The 21,236-nt window shown below is 35.4% G+C and overlaps 1 protein-coding gene across 1 annotated transcript in view; it reads right to left on the bottom strand.

The window, feature by feature from the left end:
* Positions 1-6,073: 6,073 nt before the first annotated feature.
* The window catches only part of STAT1 (signal transducer and activator of transcription 1), a 54,503-nt gene continuing 39,340 nt past the window's right edge, over positions 6,074-21,236 (bottom strand). Inside the window, exons 19-24 of the mRNA XM_012544886.3 lie at positions 20,613-20,707; positions 17,337-17,476; positions 15,953-16,138; positions 12,904-12,979; positions 11,724-11,826; positions 6,074-9,190 (exon numbers count right to left, since the gene is read on the bottom strand). Of these exons, the coding sequence (XP_012400340.1) occupies positions 9,167-9,190; positions 11,724-11,826; positions 12,904-12,979; positions 15,953-16,138; positions 17,337-17,476; positions 20,613-20,707 (624 nt within the window). The 3' untranslated portion in view covers positions 6,074-9,166. The remainder of the gene's footprint in view (positions 9,191-11,723; positions 11,827-12,903; positions 12,980-15,952; positions 16,139-17,336; positions 17,477-20,612; positions 20,708-21,236) is intronic.

The raw sequence follows: 21,236 nt of genomic DNA, 5'->3' as shown, positions 1-21,236 counted from the left end.
TTCTCAACCTTGGCCTTTTGCACAGTAGCTACAACTAAGCCCATTTTCTAAAAAAAAACAAACCGGAGACAGAATGAACCACCAAGCAAGTCAACATCAGTGAAACTTAACAGACTTGACAACAAAACAGACTGCTGCAATGCTGCTGCTCAGAGGGCATATTTTTCTGCTTTTCACCTAAATTAAGTTCAGAAAACTACCCAAATCATTTTGACAGTGTGTGATCTGCCATAAAGTGACATGTTTATTATTTAAGCTTGTCACCATAAATCTGAATTAAGACAACTGTTCAGTTGGGGGAACCACTAACAAACACTCCATTTTTCTTCTCTTTTGCCATTGTGTGAGATTTCTGGTGGTACCAGCATTTCCTTATGAAAGAAAAAAGAAACAAACAAAAAGAAGCTTCTGTGTCAAACAAACAAAAACAAACAATCCTGCTTCATTTTATTTTAAGCTGACGCCCATCCATATTTATGTTTGGAAAGTAAATAAAAAGGTCTTCCCAAGATGAACGGATATACTTTTGCTATATACATTCACTCTATCACCTGAATGAATGAGTATCTTAGGTTAGATCAGGGAGAAGTGAAATGAAGAACTTTGATATTAAGTACAAAGTAAAGGCCACTTCATGGAATGTGCTCTTTGAAGTTGGTTTTGATCTAATGAGTGAAATCCTTAGCTACATGAATAGCAATCAATAAAAACATTAGCAGTCCTTTTCTCAGGCCATTACAGCTTTCAAGCTTTATATAACCCATGTTGCTGCCCCCACCTTCTTCAGTCATCCTTCAGGTGCTCACATTTTGGACTTCTGATCAAAAGCAGCCTAGTTCACCTGTCATTCTCCCAGTCTATTGAGTGACCAGTGGTCCTCATTGCTGCTGCTCTCATAATTGGGCTGTTGAAGTCTTTCTTCCTGATATATAAGCCTCTTATAACCAGTTCTAGTACTTTCCCTATCTTTAAGTCAGTGAATGACTGACCACATTCAGAGATATTACTTGCATAATTTTCCATAAGAGCCCTTTGTTAGCCAGGAGGAAGTCTTGTCTGCTAATTTTATTAAATTTGTGTATATTATAATGTCTTTTGGGGATAGGAGAAATTCACTGGTTTATATATTAATGCAACTATGAACCTACTTTTCTCAAACAGAAGTATGGTTTAGCTGTATTAAAACTTTTCACATTTGGGTTGAACTAGTTGGCAGTTGAGCTACCTTCCAATGCTAATTCTGTGACTCAGATTTAAAATGACAGCAATTTAACTCCAGGAAGCAAAGATCATGCCTGAAACTCAGGTTTTCCTCCAGGAAACAATACTCCTAACTGGTGTTTGAGGACAAGAATTAGTTTTAGTAGTTTCTCCAATGTTTAGAAGGTTTTGTAAAGCCTTCATGTTCATTTAGAGCACTGCACTGATTCCTTCAGTCCGTTATTTTTAAATATCTGCAAAGTTTTGGTTTGACTGGCACTGACATGTGGATTTGATTTAAATGTTTGATTTTTTTCCCTATTAAATTGCTGCCATCTCTATACTCCAAAGACCTTTTTGTTGTTGTTGTTGTTTTCAGTATCATGTATGTTTTCTGTATCATGATAGATATAATTATGCTAGTTTAATTCTTTGTAATTGAAATGTGCTAGTTTTAGTGTTACTTATATCATCCTTGTATGAAAACTGTGTTATCCTCCCTTATAACCCTTTTGCTTCAGAGCTGGACTACTAATGAAGATTTGATAAGACCATCAGTGACTGGGACTGAGCGGCTCGATGTATGATTTAGATTCTTTGTGGGGAATGTGCTGTGATGAATGTATTTGCTTCTAGCAGTTTTCCCATAATAGAATCTAACCTTAAAATGACTTAAGTTGTAAGTGTTGAGAAATTGGGAAATATTTATTTTACATGAAATCAAATAGTGTTGCTTTTTTTTTCAGTATAATAAACAGGTATACAAAAAAAATTGGTGTAGGATAATTTTTTTTCTTCTCAAGAGCTATGCTTTACCTTATGTTTCTTCACAGCACAGATTTCTGCTTTTTATGAAACATAACTTAAATTTCTTTGAAATCATTAGCCCAAGACAGTGAAGGCCCTAGGAGGCCAAGGGCATGGAGGTAAGGTTGTGATGAGGAGGAGGTAAATCAGCCAGGCCCTCATTCTGGATAGAAATACATGTAGAGAGGGGTGTGTGGAAGTGGCTCTCACTACAATTCATCAGTTCAGACTTTTAATGACCTGATTGGAATATCTTGTTCTATAACACCGAATTGGGAATCAGAATATCTAACTGTGAATCCTACTATTTTCTATATGCATATTGTACATATAGAAATGATAGCATATAGCAATGATAGAATTTGCTAATTCTGTCAAATAAGATATATATATGCCTATTTACACATAATATATGTGTATGCACATGTGTGCATACATCTCTGTATATATGCACATACATACATACATACATACATATACATACATATATATCCACAATGTATACTGTAAGGCATTAATGAATACCAGCTAATGTTATCTCATGTGGGAATGGTAGTCATTCTAAAATTAAACTAGACATGTGCCTGAGAATTCTTTCATTTCTTAAGATTTGGGTCAACACATTTCAATATTACAGCTTGTTTACATCCCCTGATCACCTATCAACTTATTAGAAGAAAAAAGGGTAGAAGGGACCCAGAGGTCAGGGAGAAATTGGCTAGAAAGCAAACATGGCCACAGATAATGGACCAGATGGAATCACCAGCTTTTCCTGAGAGCAGAGTGTGTGTATGTATGCACCAATGCAAGCATGGAATTTGCTGATCAAGGGACTGGGAGTAGGAGTCAAAACAGTTGTTAATCAAAGCCATAGAACTGAATTTTTGTAATTCTTTTCCATTTTTTTGGAGTCTTTCAATGCTTTAATACATTCTCTAGTGCATAGTAAGCTTTTAACAAAATTATATTGACAAGTAAGGAAAGCCTTATCTCTCAGGACAGTCATGAAATGGGACAGGTTGTCACTGGCATATTTTGTGTGGTCTCTATCATTGAAGTGTTTTTAAAAGGTCAAATTGCAGGTCGAATATAAACAATTTTCTAAAGTGCTCCCTGAAGCCTTGAACAGTTTTCTATAGTGTGTTAACATGTAAAACACTTTATTTTCTATTCTACAAATTTCAGTGAGATTCATTAAATCTTCTATCATATGTAAGAGTCAAAAAACCCCAAAACCCCAAAAAACTACTCATAAACCAGAAGCTGACAGCCTCTTGGGAAAGCAGATGTAATTAGATGCATAAGACATATCCTTACTTGTTTGATAAACTTATAGAGAAAAAAACTTAATAGCTTCAGTGGCCAGAAATTCATGTTATTTGCGAGGCAGCCCTATCACAGTTAAATCGCTGGCATGCTACTCGCCCTGCAGGCAGCTTTATGACTCAGTGACCAGCAGTCAATCTAATCTTCTCTGTTCCTACCTCCAGGCAGTACAACGTGAAGGGATGAGGATGGTTATTTATACATTTGAGATTGGATTTTAGATTATTTCCTTAGCATCTGGAGCCAAATGGTAAGCTAGGAGTTCTAATTAATATCAATAGAATTATACGGGAGTGATCCTTGATAAGAAGGGAATAGATCTCCCAATAGAGATATCAAATATGAAAGTTTACCCCTTGCCAGGAATATTTACTACTTTTTAAAATTTATTGACCTCATTAAGAACATTATCACAGCCTGAACAATAGGTGTTTTCATTAACTTAGTTATTTCTGTGCAGAGAATGACAATTCTTTTTTGGAGGGGAGATTTATGGATCTCATCCAAGAGGCTCCATAAGGTTCAGGACATGATGCCATCATCATTGCCATCTAAATAATAACAACCAATTATGTTGCTGATGACAGCTAGGTGATTCAGTAGAAATAGAACACTGGGCCAAGAATCAAAAACTCATCTTCCTGAGTTCAAATCTGACTTCAGATACTAGTTGTGCAAATCACTTAACCCTGCTTGCCTCAGTTTCCTTCTCTGTAAAATAATTTGGAGAAGGAAATGGCAAATCATTTCAGTATCTTTGCCAAGAAAACTCTTAACAAGTGTTTGTTGGACACAACTGAGCAGCATTAATTATATTGTTAACCTCTCCTTGCCCACCTTTAAAAATTTTATTTTTTCTCCATATTTTCCAGCTGTTTTATGAGGAAAAACTGTTTAGAATCTTCCACTACCCTTCTTTCAAAGATTTCATAAATGACATTTATGTTTGAAAAACCAGAGTTGGCTGCCATATTACCCCACTTATTGGCTAAGGAAGCTTTCATTCAGGCTGTTTTGGTCTTTGTGTTGTTTTAATGATATATATTGACTATATTTCTGTAGGACATTGCTATAGAATATAAGCTGCTCATTTTTGTCTTTGTAATTCTTAGCACCTTGCTGGAATGTATTCCAATACATTCTAATATATCAGACAATAAATGCTTACTGGTTGATCTGTCTACTATTTTAGGTAAGGTTGAGGTTGTTTTAGTTGTTCCCATTTTTAATCATTTATTCCAATTCAATATTAATTTTTTCTTTGCTATTACAAGTCAGAGGTATGACTGTAAAGATGTCTTATTCAGGAATGACTCCTAAATTAATAATAAGCCATTTCCTATTTGTTGAACAGATAAGTGGTGCAGTGAATAGTGCCAAGCCTGGAGTCTGGAAGACCTCAGACATTAATTAACTTGTGACTCTGGGCAAGTTATTGCACTTCAGTTTTCTCATCAGTAAAACTGGGTTAATAATAGCACCTATCTTCCAGAGTTGTAAGCATCAAATGAGATAATAATATAGTGCTTAACACTTGGGATAGTAGGTGCTATATAAATGTTAGCTATCATTATTAATAAAATATAATCAATTTCTTTTTTTTGGGGGGGGGAGAGAGATAGTATCTGGCATCCATCATGTCTACAGTCTTACAGTTCTCAAAATATTCATTTCATATTGACATGAGGCTTCCATGATGTTTACAAGTTTTCAGTCTATTGCATTTACTGCTTCTGGATATTTTCTAGCATTCTATTGTTAATCTCATTTAAGGCCCAACTTAAGTCACCAAGTAGCAAAATAGAGGTTATTTTAATTTAGAGGGTCTTGTCAAGTTGCAGATTTTGCCTTTTTGCTTTGTTTTCCAGATGTTGGTGCTGAAGCCCCAGTTAATTTTCAAGGGGGTCTTTCTGCAAATATGTAATTTGCATTGTAATATTAGATGTAGTCACCCTATGAAATGAGGTTTCTTCTTGACTTTGGAGACAAGATAAAGCCAACTTTCCATCCTTTTTCCCCCTCTGCATAGGAAAACTGGGAATCTTCCTTCCACTTGTTTGCCATTTTCTTTTGTTTTCTAGTTTCATTTATAGCAAGAATGCCAAGCTTGATTTAATTTAGTTCAAATGCCATATGCACTTGTTTGTCACTGGACAAGGCTTTCACATTTGGAATCTCAACAGTTAAATTAATGAGTATGGATACTCTAAAATCTCCTGGGATTCATCATCTCTAAGGAAGTGAAGAAGGATTATTCAGGATAGATAGCCACTTAATATATTTTAGCTTGTTTCCTGCATTGCCATGGCCAAAAATTCTCTCATGACCACCCTCCCCATAGTTAGTTGGGCTAGTTCTTAAAATGAAAGATATAAAAATCCTCCCACTAGAAGAACTTATCGGGGGGAGGGAGGGAATATACATATATAGTTAGAAGAATAACAAGATTTATGATAGCAGTTTTACTCTTTTGATATCCCTTAATAATGCTGTCAAAGATAATATATTTGATTTGATTTCTCAATTTCAATATGAAGTGATCCTGTCTCTTTCTACTTTGCCAATCCCTACATTCTACAATTAGATTTTACTGGTGATTTTTTTTTTAACAGAACTTTTAATGTTTAACTCTTTCCCTGTCAACTTCCATTTTCACCTTCACCTTAATTCTAAGAAAGGAATTACTTCATAGCAGGGCTCCTTAAACTTTTCCCACTTGTGCCATTTTTTCCCAGAGAAATTGTTATGCAACCCTCAGTATATAGGTACAAAATTGGTATACAAACTAAACATTTATTGCTAATAAATCAAAATTTCACAACCCCCACCTTCAGTTATGAGCCATGAACCACAGTTTAAGAAGCTGGGCTCTAAAGCAGCTAGATGATATAAAGCAAGTGGAGAGAGTACTAGGTCTGGAATCAGGAAGACCTGACTTCAAATAAGACCTCAAACACAAGCTGGGCTGGGTAATTCTGTGCAAGTCACTTAACTGATATTTGCCTTGGATAATCATAGAACCTAGCTTAGGTTGTTTTGAAGACAAATGAGATAATATTTGCAAAGCACTTGCCTGGCACAAATGCTAGCTACTGTTATTATTTGCAAAAAGCACCTAACACATGATGTCTGGCACTTAGTAGGTTCTATATAAATACTATTCTCTCTCCCTTTTCTAATTACTCAGAAAAATTTAAATCCTCTCCCTTTTCTAATTACTCAGAAAAATTTAAATCTCTGTGATTTTTCTGAGGAAATAATAGATTTTCACCCCAGGCATAATTACAAAATGTAAATTTAAGATGACTGCCTTGGAGAAGGGACAGATTTTAATTTCATATCTACCTTTAAAAATATGCCAAAATAATGTCTTAATTATTTCCAAATAAAAATGAAAATAATTTATAGCTTTGGAGACAAATGTTATATCAAGGAACCCAGAGATCTTTTGGTAGTGATTATATCATACCTCTGAGAGAGTCTAGAGGTATCTTTTAACTTTTATTGTGTTATAGTTCCCTTTAGTGAGCTGACAAAATCTATGAACCCCTTCTCAGAGTAATGTTTTTACCTATAAAGGATAACCAAAGAAGCCAAAATTTGCCCATTCAAGTTTCACAGACACCCTGAATTTATTCCCACTTTACTGGTCCATAGGAATAATGTCTACTCTGAGTTCCTTACTGTGTCTTGGCCATGACACCCTTTAATTTCTATGAATGTTAGTTTCCTTCTTTTGTAAAATGAGGATCCACCTAGCAAAGTATCTAGCACCTAACCGATGTTTAATATATGCTTGCTGATTGATGGACTGACTTCCAACTTTCTAGGGTTGTGGTGAGGAAAGTGCTCTATAAATCAGCAATATCTCCACGTGAGCTGTCATTATTGATCCCCTTGTCTTTGATCGCAGTCTTGATTTACAAGGCAAGTTAACAGAGTTTTTAGAAAATGGTGTTCCTCTGGTAATGTAAACTGGCACTTACTTTGTATCTTAGAGGGTAGCCTAGTGCAGCTTAGGGACTTGTTTAGGGTCCAACAGCCAGTGTATGACAGTAAAAGGACTGGACCAATAGAGGACCTGGCTTCAAGGCTGCCCAAAACACACTATATAACACACTGCCTCTCACTTAATCTGGAATAAGAATAAATAAGGGAAAAATAATGCTCTATACACATTACTGTCTTTTTAATAGTAACTGCCACTATGAATTACCAATATTTCACTATGGCTTCAATTCATTAAAATTCATTTTTGTTTTGAGGGCAAATATCATGACAGAACTACAATGAGTAGCAAACACACACACATATGTATAAAATTCTTATTTCCTTCCCTCTTTCATGTTTTTGTTCAGAAACACCCAAATCCCTCTCTGGTCTGTGACATCTTATTTGGAACAATGTTGTAGAACAAGAAATAATACTGTGAGCATGACTGGTTGTAAGGAAAGCATTTTGCAAACTTTAAGACACAACAGCTGTGAGTTAGAAGAACAGCAATGATTTAACTGAGGACAGCAAGCAAAGCAGGAAGTTTCCTGATTCAATATACTTTATCATTCATTTGTTGTTTTTAAATTGATTTAAAGAAATATTGACAACCACAAGAAATACAGTTGAAGTGACAATAAAAATAATGAGATACAGCTAAATAAGTCAAACAGATGCATTTTCTTTCAGATAACTTTCACAAGGTTAAAAATCTATTACCTTTCTTCCTGCTTCCCTCCCCCAAATAGCTTTTCATTTCAGTGCTTGTGTAGGCAGCAGACAATGAAAACAATGTGCTAAATATTTTCAGGTAAAAGGGAAAATAAATATTAGCCAATTTCTGTATATTGTTCCCATTCAGATACTGTCAATTTTAGTCCTTTCATGAAATTAGTCTTTTCACTAATTAGTCTTTCCATGAAAAGTTAGATCTATATCCACTATGATTGAGAAACAAAATACAAGCTTCTGCCTATTCAATTTATTAATTTGTTTATATCTACATTTTTAGTCAATGTCAGCTTTGGCCCTGTCTACAAGTGCTGAGATATTAAAATATTTGTTGAGTCTTAGCTACTTGATTAGAAATGTAAAAACAATTTTATTTCTGACAATTGTAATGAAGATAGAAGCTCTTGAACAGCTTTGTAATGAGATAAAGAGAAATAAATTTACTATGTGCATTTGGTCTCTGTGGATGTTAGCCAGCAACTTTTCACTAACTTTAACCCAAATACTAAGCCAATTCCATAATAAATATTTATTTGTTCTATTGTTTTTAAATGCCTGGCCTGGCAAACTTCATACAATATATGACATTTTTAATGAGAATTTGGCGTTAGGAGAAATTTGTCCAAAATTTATCTTTTGCTATGTAAGATGCTACATTTCATAACATGGGGGAAGAGGTGTGATGAGAGGGAGAGGAGGACAGATCTGCTATATTGATAATATGGAAATTGTCCCAACCACTAAAATAAAACTTTTTTTCAATGTAGAAAATCATAATTCCCACACCAAAAATTCCTTCTATAAAAATATTGACCTATTATTTTAACAAAATCTGTACTAAGTACCCAATGTGCACAACACTGATAGATTCCCTTAAAAAGACTCCTACCCTTCCTCCATATCCAGTGTATATGCTTATCAGCTTTACCTTCAGCGAGGCTGGTGCAGATCTTCAGAATAAATAGGTGTTTTGAGATAAGAAAAAATTCACTTGGAAGCAAACTTGTTAATATAACTTTCTTTTCTCTAAACAACTAGTCTGGGAGAAGCAGAGTGGCAGATGTGAGCCAAGGGCAGATGAGTCTGATTCAGAAGAGATGAACAAAATTCAGATATTATAGGGTACATTCATCTGTAAAAGAGAGAAAATGCCATTAATTTTGTTCCATGAATCTAAAAGCAGGTTTACATATTTAACACAACTTGACCACCCTTTAGAGAAGAAAAAAACAAGCATCTATCTACCTGTTACTTCAAATAGGGACTAGAGAAAGCATTCTGTGTGCAACCCTGGATCATCCTCACTGCCACAGTAAGCCCTGACCATTTATTTCCCATAAGCTCATAAGCTGATGGATTTTCACCTTGCAGCTTGCTGGTTTAGTTCTTTGAATTTATCCAGACAGTATTAAGCTTTGTTTTTTCTTTCCATTGTACAAATCTTCTGCTCAGTGCAATACCCAGGATAAAGAAATGCTGAATTGTCCAACTGCAGGACAAAAGGAACACTGAATTTTCCTGCTAAATCCCAGTGGGAAAATTGCTAAGCTGGGATGTATATGAGAGGAGAGGACATAGTTTGAGGACCCCTGCAAGTTTATACCGACAGGAATGAGCAAAGCAGTGGGGGAGATCAATCCTTTTTATGATGTTTCTTTACCAATTTCTGAGCAACTATTCAGTATCTGCAGTTCTCTCTCATGCCCCTGGAGTTTCTATTTGGATTTGTTTCAGATTTGTTATATATGCCTAAACTCTGATGGACATGTATGTATACAGTTCTGATTAGTCCTGATACTAGTATTTCTGATAGTAGCACTAAAATGCTTTGCAATTTATTGCAGTTCTAGCCTATAATATCCTTAAGAGCAGGAGGAGAATAATATTACAAATACTTGAGCAGTAACTTCCAGATGCCAGGTCTGGTACTACTTATGAAGGCCATATCACTTTTGTAGCAATCAGGAAATAACAAATATAGAACCTCTGAAAAAGTATATTTGACTCTATACAAATAATTTTTTAAGTCTCATCACCAAATCCAAAAAGACCGAGGATGCAAGAGAGACTAACTTATATTGGCATAATATTTCTTAACAATAGCTCAAAATCAATGATATTACTTATGTAATAAGTAATATTGTTACATAATAATATTATGTAATATTATTTTCAGAATTTTTTAAGGTGCCTATAATTATCTTGGAAATCTAAAAGAATAGATGCTTCCATAAGTAAATTAGGAATCTGGGAGTGTACATTGGGAATCATTTATACCTGTTCTTTTACTGTTACTACATGCATCTATCTATGTTGCTTTAGAAAAGGTAGCAGGTTGAATACAATGCCTTTTTTTCCCCCAAGGGCCACATAAACAACTTTGTGTTTACCCTCATAGTTAGTCAAGGAGAATGCTGGATAGTATGTTCTCTAAATAGAATCAGAAATTGATTCAATTCAGAAATTGAGAAAATTTGTTATTGTTCTTGTTCAGTCATTTCTGACTGTGATCCCATTTGGGGTTTTCTTTGCAAAGATACAGGAGTGTTTTGCCATTTCCTTCTCCATCTCATTTGACAGATGAGGAAACTGAGGTAAACAGAGGTAAGTGACTTGTTCAGGCTCACAAAACTAGTATTTGAAGTAAGTTTTGAACTCACAAGGATAAATCTTCCTTATTCCAAGCCTCATACTCTATCTAGTGCCATCTGTCTAACTGCTAAGAAAATAGAAACTTTAAGAAATTGGGACCTTGAAAATTTAAACTGACACAAAATACTTTACCCATAAATGTAACCCCAACCACTTACTCATACACAGAATTTGTTACATACTTGAAAGAATTAGGCACACATGAGAGCAAATAAGATATGAAGGGGTTACACCATTACATTTTAACAGTTTTTCTCTAACCTATCAAAATTCACAACATATGATTCTAGGACAGATTTATGTATGAATTAGCTTAAAACCAAACAATATCAGTAAAGATCCCCCAAACCTTGAGAAAAAAAGCTGTTGGCCCAAATTAACAGAAATCTTTGCCCTTGTTCAGTAACTGCCACCTGATGTATATACTCAGGAAAGATTTCTCTAAAGGTAGAATGCTCCTTTTGAGTAATGTCCAGTGACTAACCACCATATTCCACTTACTACCCTCAATTATTCTCTAAATTGTTTAACCCTCCCAATTGAGCCCCAGAATGCTAAGCAGGTATGCTGAGGTCTGCATAGCAGTGCCCAAGCAAGGGCAATAATAGATTATGATAGCAATAAAAAAATAACTATCTAAAATTCTCTAAATAATTCTCTAAAGTTCTTATAAAAGAATTCAATCAGTGGTCACATTTTCCTCCATAAATTTTTAGAACTTCATTATCTGAAACCCCTGTGGAGCACAGAGAAAAGGACTGTGGTGAGTTATTGAAATTTTTAAAAGTTTGGCTCTTTTGTGAAAGCATCTCTTAAAAAGCCAAAAACAAAACAAAACAAAAAACCCACCCAAAACAAAATCAAACCCCTCCCCACACAACCCCCCACTCCTTAAATGATATACCAAACTGTTCAGTGTCTCTGAAAAGTAGCATATACTCATATCCACTTCCTGCCTCAGAAAATGAATCAACTCCAGGGATCTAAGGACATTTTCTGGAAGATGTACATACCACATTGCTGAGTTCTACATGGCCCATTATGCGAGAAACCTCGTCAAACTCCTCAGGAGACATAGGTAGAAGGTTGTCCGTGTTCTGAAGTCTGGAAGGGTGACTAAAGTAGGAGAAAAATGAAAGGAAAAAAATGTAACCACACTTAAAATTCAAGAGGAAAACTGACATTTCATCCCTTACCTCATTACTCTCAAAAAGGGATTCTTAACCTGGGCTCCATGAACTTGGTTTTTTTGGTAAAATATTTTGATAACTATATCTCAGTATGATTGGTTTCCTTTGTAATCCTATGTATTTTATTTGTTGCATTTAAAAGCATTCTTCAGGGGAGGTGTCCATAAGCTGCACCAGGCTGCCAAAAAGGTCCATGACACTAAAAAGTTTAAGAACACCTGCTCTACCATATGGGTTGTCTCTAGGAAATAAACAGACTTGTCAAATATTTTTGAAAAAGTCTACCATCTACGAGTATTGGTTCCCCACCCATTCCAGCCCCTGTATGTGTGAATGACTATCAATCAGCCCACCTAGTATCCAGCAGTCCTTAGGAAGTCTAATCATGGCCACATGCACTTACTTGTGTTGCCCTGGAGGTGCAATACCTAGCCAGAGGAGCACCATGTCTGGGGACTCCCTCATCCCACTTTGAGCAGTTCGAAGGGTTTTTTATTACATGGTGGCTAGATCCATTCATTCACCCCAAGACAATGCAGGAGGGCAAATAACTGACAATGACATTTCCAAGAGTTTTTTTGTTTGTTTGTTTGTTTGTTTTTACTGTTTACAAAATGAAACAAAGAATAAAAAGCAAGAGGAAAAAAATGTATTTTAGTTGCAACTTTGGCCTACTCTATATTGAAAAGAACTACTTTCCCACTGATAAATTTTTGTTCATTTTATTTACACTCATTTCAAAACATCAATGTTTCTGGATCTTGCAGAGCTTAAATGTAGCTTTGAAGAAAAAAACAGAACTGGCTTAAGGTTACACCACGCTTGGGTACCACAGTTGGGTTCACAGAACTCCTAATTAGCATCTTCTCATGTCATCTTGCCCATGCTAGATTGACAGTAGAGCAGCAGATTACAAGTATGTTTGAGGTCCACCCATTCTCCCCCTTCCCCTATGGGAAGAGACTGAAGGTTCTAAAAAGGACACTCTTCTGTGTTCACTTACACTTCAGATACAGAAATTAGTTCAGTCTTGATATATCCAGTCCCTTTGGGGCCATCAATTTCCATTGGCTCTGGCCCTAGAAAGCAAACAAACCAAATGCACATCTAGTTAGCCAATGTAAATATACTTTAGCCAGGGATTTAAAAAATCAAATCTGTTTCTTAGATGATCAGAGAAAGCCCACATTCTCACCCCCATTGCTTTTGTCAACTAAAATCACTAAGGGGTTTAGTACAAAGGGCTACTGTGTAAAGTACGTGGAAGAGAAGGAGGAGAGTATGGTCTGTGGCCAAGCTGATACTGGGAAGAGTTGCTAAGAACTGGAGACCCCTGAAAGGGAAATGACCTCTGCCTTGAGTGTTTCCCACATTTACAAGAAGACCACTGCAATGTACAGAAAGTGTGGAAACTTTATTTTAAACCAATCTGCCTATTTTGAGATTTTACAGTGGAAAATTAATGATCTATTAGGACTTTTCTTAATTGCAAATTCTAAAATGAGTAAGCAGTGTGGTATATTATAAGAGAAATAATCATTTCTTTCTGATATGAACAGCTAATTACTATATTAGGGTCAAGGTTTTTCTTCCCCCTTTTCTGCTTCCTCATCTAAATGGAAGCACCTACAGTCAGACATGCTATAACTTCTCTCTAATATGAGGATGTCATTTTGGTCTTCTTAGAGAATGAAGGGCAACAAGAGAGCCACCAACCAACGTCCTCAACCAGAAATCAATGGGTGTCCGGAGATCTTTCTAAAAGACATACCCAGTCCGCATGGCTGAGATCTAATCAAAGACAGTGAAAGAAATTCTAAGTTTAGGCTAATGGGTGCATTCATGCTTATTATATTTGCTCAGACAGCTCTGGGAAAATGTGGAACCTCCCTTTTGTTAGACAGGTGATACGGAAACTGTTAAATCTCTTTGACCTAGCTGTGGGTGATAAAAATCCAGTACCCCAAAGACCCTCATTTTAATATAGTTATCTACCAACTTTTCATTTGTTGATCAGTTTACCCCCAGGTACACCCCTTTTCCAAAAGGTTCAACAGATTTGGTCTCATTGTCTACAGAGGGGATTATAAGCCTGTTTTTAGTCAATAAAATTGAATTTAATTTACCCAGAAACTAGATTTCTTTGAACTTTTTTCAGTTGTCATAATTGGAAAGAACACTAGACTGACTGAAATTCAGGAGACTTGAGTCCATCCCAGCCTGATACTATCACTAACTAGCTATAGGATCTTAAGCAAATCATTTCCACTATGGAACCTCAGATGAAATTAATTTTCCCTTTGGTTAAATGGGAAGAGGAGGAGAAAGAAGAAGAATGGCCTACAGTTGTAGTTTCCAACTCAAATAGAAATGAAAGACACTAAATATATTTAAGCATTTCTGTCGCCAACAAATTAGCTTAGAAGTCTACATATTAGCATTATGTTTTATTGAATTTTTTATTTATTTTATTAAATATTTCCTATTTATATTTTAATCTGGTTTAGATGCACTTGGAATGCTATGGGCCAGCTTCCCCTCTCCCCAACACTTCCATTCTAGTCAATTTTCTTAAGACTGATTTGAAAAACTGTGGTAGAAAATTTCCTCAACGGGAGTTTCCTACATCAATGAAATTGTAGCCCAAAAAAATTCCTCCATTTAGTATTATCAGGACAGTTAGATGGCCCAATGGATAGAGAGAATGGATCTGGAATGAGGAAGACAGTTCAAATGTAATCTCAGGCACTCACTAGCTCAGTGACTTTGAGCTAGTTGTTTAGCCTCAGTTTTCCCATCTGCAAATTGGAGATAACAGCTACCTCCTGGAGTTACTATGAAGACTAAATGAGAGAATATTTGTGAAGTGCTTTGCCAACCTTAAAGTGCTATATAAATGCTAGTTGTTATTTTTATTATTACTACTACACTTGTTTAAAAGGAATTGGGGTGACATTCCCCTACAAAAGGAGAATTTACTCTTTCTCCTTATCTGCATTAGATTTCATTTAAAACTGTGATGTGCTTTCATAATCTTCGGGAAACCTACTATATTCAATCAATCCACCACCAATCCTCCAAGTAAAAACTAGAAGTTATAGAAAAATGTCATAATTGGGGATTTGTGGATGATTTCCATGTTTATAAAGATGAATATGCAATTTTGCTTTTCAAAACTCTTGCACTTTTCCTAGCTTTTCAACATTGTATTCTGTTATTAAAGCATGCATTTTTAAGAAAAATTTGCTTCATGAGTTTTGACAGAGAGAATTTACCAGTTGGTAAAAGTTTCTTCATCGCTTCTTTTAATCTTTCCTTTCTGAAAAGCAAGAGCAGAGGATTCCAAACAAAGGCTAGAGAGCCACTTGTTGGGGCAGTTCTAAAGACTCCAGTTTAGATTTAATTGGTTTCTCAAGTCCCTTCAGATCCTAGTGGTCTCTGATCTCTCATTGAGCATTTCCAGAGGCCTGACCTACATTTTATTTCTGAGGGAAACTTGATCTCAGCTATCTGCATTTCAACAGGTTCATGTGTTGAAAGGAAAAATCTTGGTTAGGACTTCACCCTAATATATCAGGTAGGCTCAGGAAAAACAACATAGCAAAAAGATTTTGTCTTTACATACAAAGCATGAGCATTTTATGGACCTGAGTGGAGCTTAGACCACTTAAGCATTTTAGACAAATTTTAGTAACAAGAGAAATCAATTCTGATGGGTTAAAAATCGAAAGAGGATGGCCAATATTGCACCGATGTCATCTTTACAATTCACTTAAGAAACAGATTTCTAAAGGGGCTCAAAGCATGGGTGTTATTATACTCTTTTGGTCTGACATGGAGGGCAACTTTTTTATGTGAGGGTTGTCACATTTACCTGTGCAGCTCCTGTCACGTATTCAACTTGTGGTACAAGAGAGCTGTCATGTATATCTTCTAAGGGGAATGAAAATCATGGGTACTGTTGGATTTTGATAGTGCTAGTGGTAATGGACAAATTCTTCAATATAAGCCTATCAGAAGTCAGAGGTTTAGTAATGATTCTCTCCACTTACCTTCCTTTGGCCTAGAATAGTATTTTCCAAAAGCATGGTCTTTATCAATATTTGGGTATAGAAACTTCAGAGGATTTTCAGGGATATTCTCAGCAGCCATGACTTTATAATTCCGAATGATATCAGGAAAAGTAACTGCAGAAAGTTCTTTTTTTGTGTATGGTTCAACTGCATGAAACACTGGTTCTTTAAAAAAAAAATAGAAAGGAAGAAAGATATGAGTCACAGGATTGAAAAAACCTCCTGGGGCTATCTAATCCAACATGTAAGTGAATAAGAATCCCTTTTAGAACAGTGGTGTCATATGCAAACAGACCCCCGTGGGTCACATATTGTCTTAGAAAACACAAATTAACATTTTTTTAGGTTGTATTGTACTTTTTAATATATATTTTATTTTTATATTTTACTTATTTTTCATTTTGTTTATGTATTTTAATCTGGTTTACATTTTGCATTTTACTTTTTTGTTTATTGATTTAATCTGGTTTGGGTTCCCTCGGGAAATTCAGGTTGCACTGGAATGCAGGCAATGTGCCCAAAGAATTTGACACAAAGAATTTGTTTTTAGAGCTATTTTCCAATTTAGGAAAGGCATTGTTCCAAAATAATATTTTGAAATTTAATTTTAGGAAACATTATAATGCAGTATAAATATAAAAATGAATACTAGATTTCCTTCTTATTATAAAATGCACCTATGATAGATTGTTCTGCCTACTCACACTGCTGCCAGGTTTTCCTTCTTCTAATTAATATATTATTAGCAAACAACAATTCATATTCTTGATTACTTCCTAACCTGTTGTTATTCCATCATTTTTGTCATATCTAGCTCTTCATGATCCCATTTGAGGTTTTCTTGGTTTTCTTCTTTATCTGTATCTTTGATAAATGTTCTGTTTACAAAATTAAGCTTACATCCAAATATGTCAAAAAATTTTAAAACTCAAAACTTAATAACATTTTTAAATGATTTCATCACATCCCAGTGGCTATTCATTTATACTTTACTGAATATTACTCTAAGGGAGCATAGAATTTTACCTTTTTTGCTCACAGAAAAATTTTTCCTTTCATGAATCAATTGCAAATGATATATATATATACATACATACACACATATATATACATACATACATATATATTTATAAATATAAAAAGATTGGTATTCAACCTGTTACATATTATTGCAATAATAAACAACATTTGACTCTTCTAATAGTCTTTATTTCCATCAATTTCAGTTTTATTATATCTTACAAAAAGTGAATTCACTTAAACAGCTGCTGGCAAGAGATTTTCCTAATGACACTTTCCTATTTTCAGTCTTAACTATATAAGCTCACATGAATGAACTTTGTCTACACAACATGACACTTACCATTCTGTAACTTTTCAACCCAAGTAAAAGTGATTGCTCCATCCCGACTACTTTCACTGAATCTCAGCAGAAATGTCCCAGGCTTCTGATCTTTTAGTAATGCCCGTTCTTGCTCTTTACTTATAAAGCCCATTATACATCTGTATGTGGAAAGAGAATTTACAAGAGGTTATGTAGTAAAATTAATAGATAGTTTTTACAAAGAAAGAAAATGACAATCTAAAAGGGGCTTATGAAAATGTAAAAATTAATGACAGCAGAGAGATTATCCTGTATTAGAGATAATATAGAAACTTCAGAAAGAAGTAGCATCACATAGTGAATTGAAGTGAGTTGGAAATAAGATTTGAATTCTTCTGATTCTGATGGATAATGGTTAGGTGACCCTGGCCAGGCAAGGAAGTCAAATCCTCAGCCAACCTTGGAAGGTGGTATTAAAGTAGAACACAGTGCTGTTCAAATAGAAATTCTGCTTTGTTTGATCATTTTTCAGCTGTGTCTAATGCTTTCTGACCCAATTTGGGGTTTCCTTGGCAAGGATAAAGGGGAGCTTTGCAATTTCCAACTCAATTTACAGAGGAGGAAACTGAGGCAAACAGATTTAAGTGACTTGCCCAGCTAGTAAGTATCTGAGGCTGGATTTGAACTCATAAAGATACTTCAGACCAGTGCCCTATCCACTGTGCCAGCTAGCCACCCTTAAACAGGGTAAGGGAGGGGGATGTCAACTAATACATAGACAAGGATCTATAAAATACTTTACAGATGAGGAGACAGAGGTAGACAAAGATTAAATGGTTTGTCCAGACTCACACTGCTACTTAGTATCTAAGGTCTAATTTGAATAAGGGTCTTCTCTCCTCTAGAGCCAGTGCTCTATCTACTTATACCAGTTAGGTGCTTCCCACTATCTACTGAATTAAATTTGTTAGTTCTTTTATTATTACAACATAATTTTAAAAGTTGCAGATTGTCTAGATTTCACAGTTATGATTTATGATGAGACATCCAGATCAGCAAATATACTTTCCTGTTCTAGTAGCTTGTTTCAAGGAAGAACTCTTTACTTAACACAAGAGTTTACTTCCCCCACTAGTGACATTTTATGGAATACCCTTAGAATGGTGTCTTGGGGTGATGGGAATCTAACCCCATGTTTTCCTGAATAAGTGGATTTTTCCCCATATCTGCCAAGTTGCAAGCAGTCTTTAATATGGTGCTAAACATTTTCCACTAAGTACTCATCTATGAAACTATTATAAGTTAGAAAGCTAACTCAAAACAATCCTGAATATGTTGGAAATATTTTATTGTTCCTTATTCATTATGAAAATCATCTTTCATTTTTTCTTTGTTGTCAAATCCAAATCTGTGAAGTGACAAAAAAGCATATTTTAGTCACTGTTCCCAAACCTGCATCTGGTTCCCATAGACTCTAAGGTAAAAGAGGACATTAAAACCCTCCACAACCTGGTTTCTATCTACCTACCGGCTTTATGTAATTTCCTCTTCAAATCAGTGAATCATTCAACATTCATTAAGTGCTTTGTATGTGGCATGTACTGAGCTAAGCACTGGGCTTTAAAAAAGAGGCAAAAAGAGTCTCCTCTCAGGGAGTTTACAATCTAACAGAGAAGACAAACAAAGAAATAAATACAAACAGTATAAAGATAAAATAATTAAAAGAAGGAAGGCACTGGGATTATGAGGAGTTGAGAAAGGTTTTCTGTAAAAGGTAGGAGTTTACTTGGTACTGGAGGAAAGTCAGGGAAGCCAGAATGTAAAGATGAGGAAGGTAAGAGGGACAGAAAGAAAAAAAAATGCCAAGATCAGAGAAATGGAGCATTTTGTTTGTGGAACAGCCAGGAGACCTTGTCACTGATTTGAAGAGCATGGATCATAAAGAGAGATGTAGGAAGACTGGAAAGATAAGAGGTGGCAGAGTTAGGAAGGGTTTTCAATGTCAAATAGATGATTTTGTATTTGATCTTGTAAATGATGGAAAGCAACTGGCTTTTATTGAGTAAGTGGTGGATGACATGGTCAGATTTGTGCTTTTAAAAAATCACTTTGGAGACTGAATGAAGGATGTATTGGGATTCTGAGAAACTTGAGATGGGCAGATTCACAGCAGGCTATGGTAAAGGTCCAGATAAAAGCCTGCATAGACTGGTGGAAATTTCAGAGGAGAGGGGGACATTTTCAAGTGATGTTGCAAAGGTAAAATTGACAGGCCTTGTTAACATATAGGATTGGGAAGGGGAGGGATTAAGAGAGAGTGAGGAGGCCAGATGACTCTGGTGTTGCCTTCTATAGTGACAAGGAATAGATGAGTGTGTGTATGGGGAAGGAACAGTGTATCTATTATCGACCTGTTGAATTTAAGATTGAACACCCAGTTCAATATGTCTGAAAGGCAATCAGAGATGTGACATTGGAGGTCAGCAGAGATATTGGAGCAGGATAGGTAGGTTTTAGAACTATCCACATGAAAATGGCCATTAAATCCATGCCATCTAATTATTTCACCAAGTGAGGAATAGAGATGGAAAAAACAAGAGGGCCGAGGACAGAATCCCAAGGGATACCTCGTTTAGAAGTCATGATCTAGAAGAGCCATTTAAGAAGACAGAGAAGGCAGACACATAAAACACTAGGAGAGTGTTAAATTAAGGTAAGGTAAGTCAAGAAGCATTTATGAAGCTCTTTCTATGTGCTAAGCACTGTACTAAATGGACTCCATTTTGTCTTACTGAATTTCCATAGACAACAGTCCCCTTGCTGGAATATGACCAGTCTTTACTTCTCTAATATTTATCAGCATCCTCATCTTCCCCCAAGTCTCAGCTGAGATATCACCATCTCAAAGAAGTCTTCTTAAACCCTGTCAGCTGTTACTGTTCCCTCTTCCACTTTCCTTGTGTGTGAACATACAATACACGTTTGTATATCCTCACCAAGACAATGTAATCTCCTTGAGGTCAGGTTCTATCTAATTTTTTTATCTGTGTATCTCTAGGCAGTGCCTTATACAGAGTAAGTACATGATAAATGGTTGCTGATTTGAATTTATTGACTAATGTCTAGTATGATGAAATGGTCAAGGAAAAGTCCAAGAAAATGTTCCACAAGAAGAGGTTTTAGGAACAAGGCAATGCTGGGAATAGTCTAATTGAATAATTAAACATGGCAACTATAGCTTAATCATTTCCTACATATGCAACAGAAGGTCATTTATCCAAAATATGTCAGAAAACAAATATCTCTCACCCTTACCCATCATTCCAGAGACAAATTAGATGCTTTTTAATGAGCTCAAGGATGCCCTCGATCCAAAGCCAGAAAGAAAAATTTTTGTCATTTAGATTTTCCTGAAATGACAAATCCATGCATTAGAAATTTCTTAAATCTAAAAATTAATATGATAACATATTTGCATAAGAAAATCTTATAAACCACTTTCCTCACTGTCACTCTGTGAGGTAAGTAGATCAAATATTATTATATCTACTTAACTGTGACTCAGAAAAGTTAACTGACTTGCTCAGGACTAAATTATTCTATTTAGGATTGAAGACCAGGTCCCTTGACTACATATCTTCCTGACAATATGCTGCCTCTTCATGGTGAATTCACAAATCCACATCTGAATTAATTTTTTTTTGTGTAGTTGACAAAGCTAGAGAGTTCTTGCAGAAAAAATCAGATAACTATCAGAGACAGATCTTATCCATTCTAATTCAAAGACAAAAGCAACAGAAAGTGCAAATTTTCTATTCTCAATAATATTCAGATTCCAAGTTTCCTATTTCTTTTCCAATGATTCTACTTCCTTACCAAATCCAAGGAAAACTTTCCAATTAGAGATTTCCCAATGTATAAGCTTATTGCTTCCTTCTC

This window comes from Sarcophilus harrisii, chromosome 3, assembly GCF_902635505.1.
Source record: "Sarcophilus harrisii chromosome 3, mSarHar1.11, whole genome shotgun sequence".
NCBI classification, from domain to species: domain Eukaryota; kingdom Metazoa; phylum Chordata; class Mammalia; order Dasyuromorphia; family Dasyuridae; genus Sarcophilus; species Sarcophilus harrisii.
Note: the sequence above shows the minus strand (reverse complement) of the source record. Positions and strands in the feature narration are given on the sequence as shown.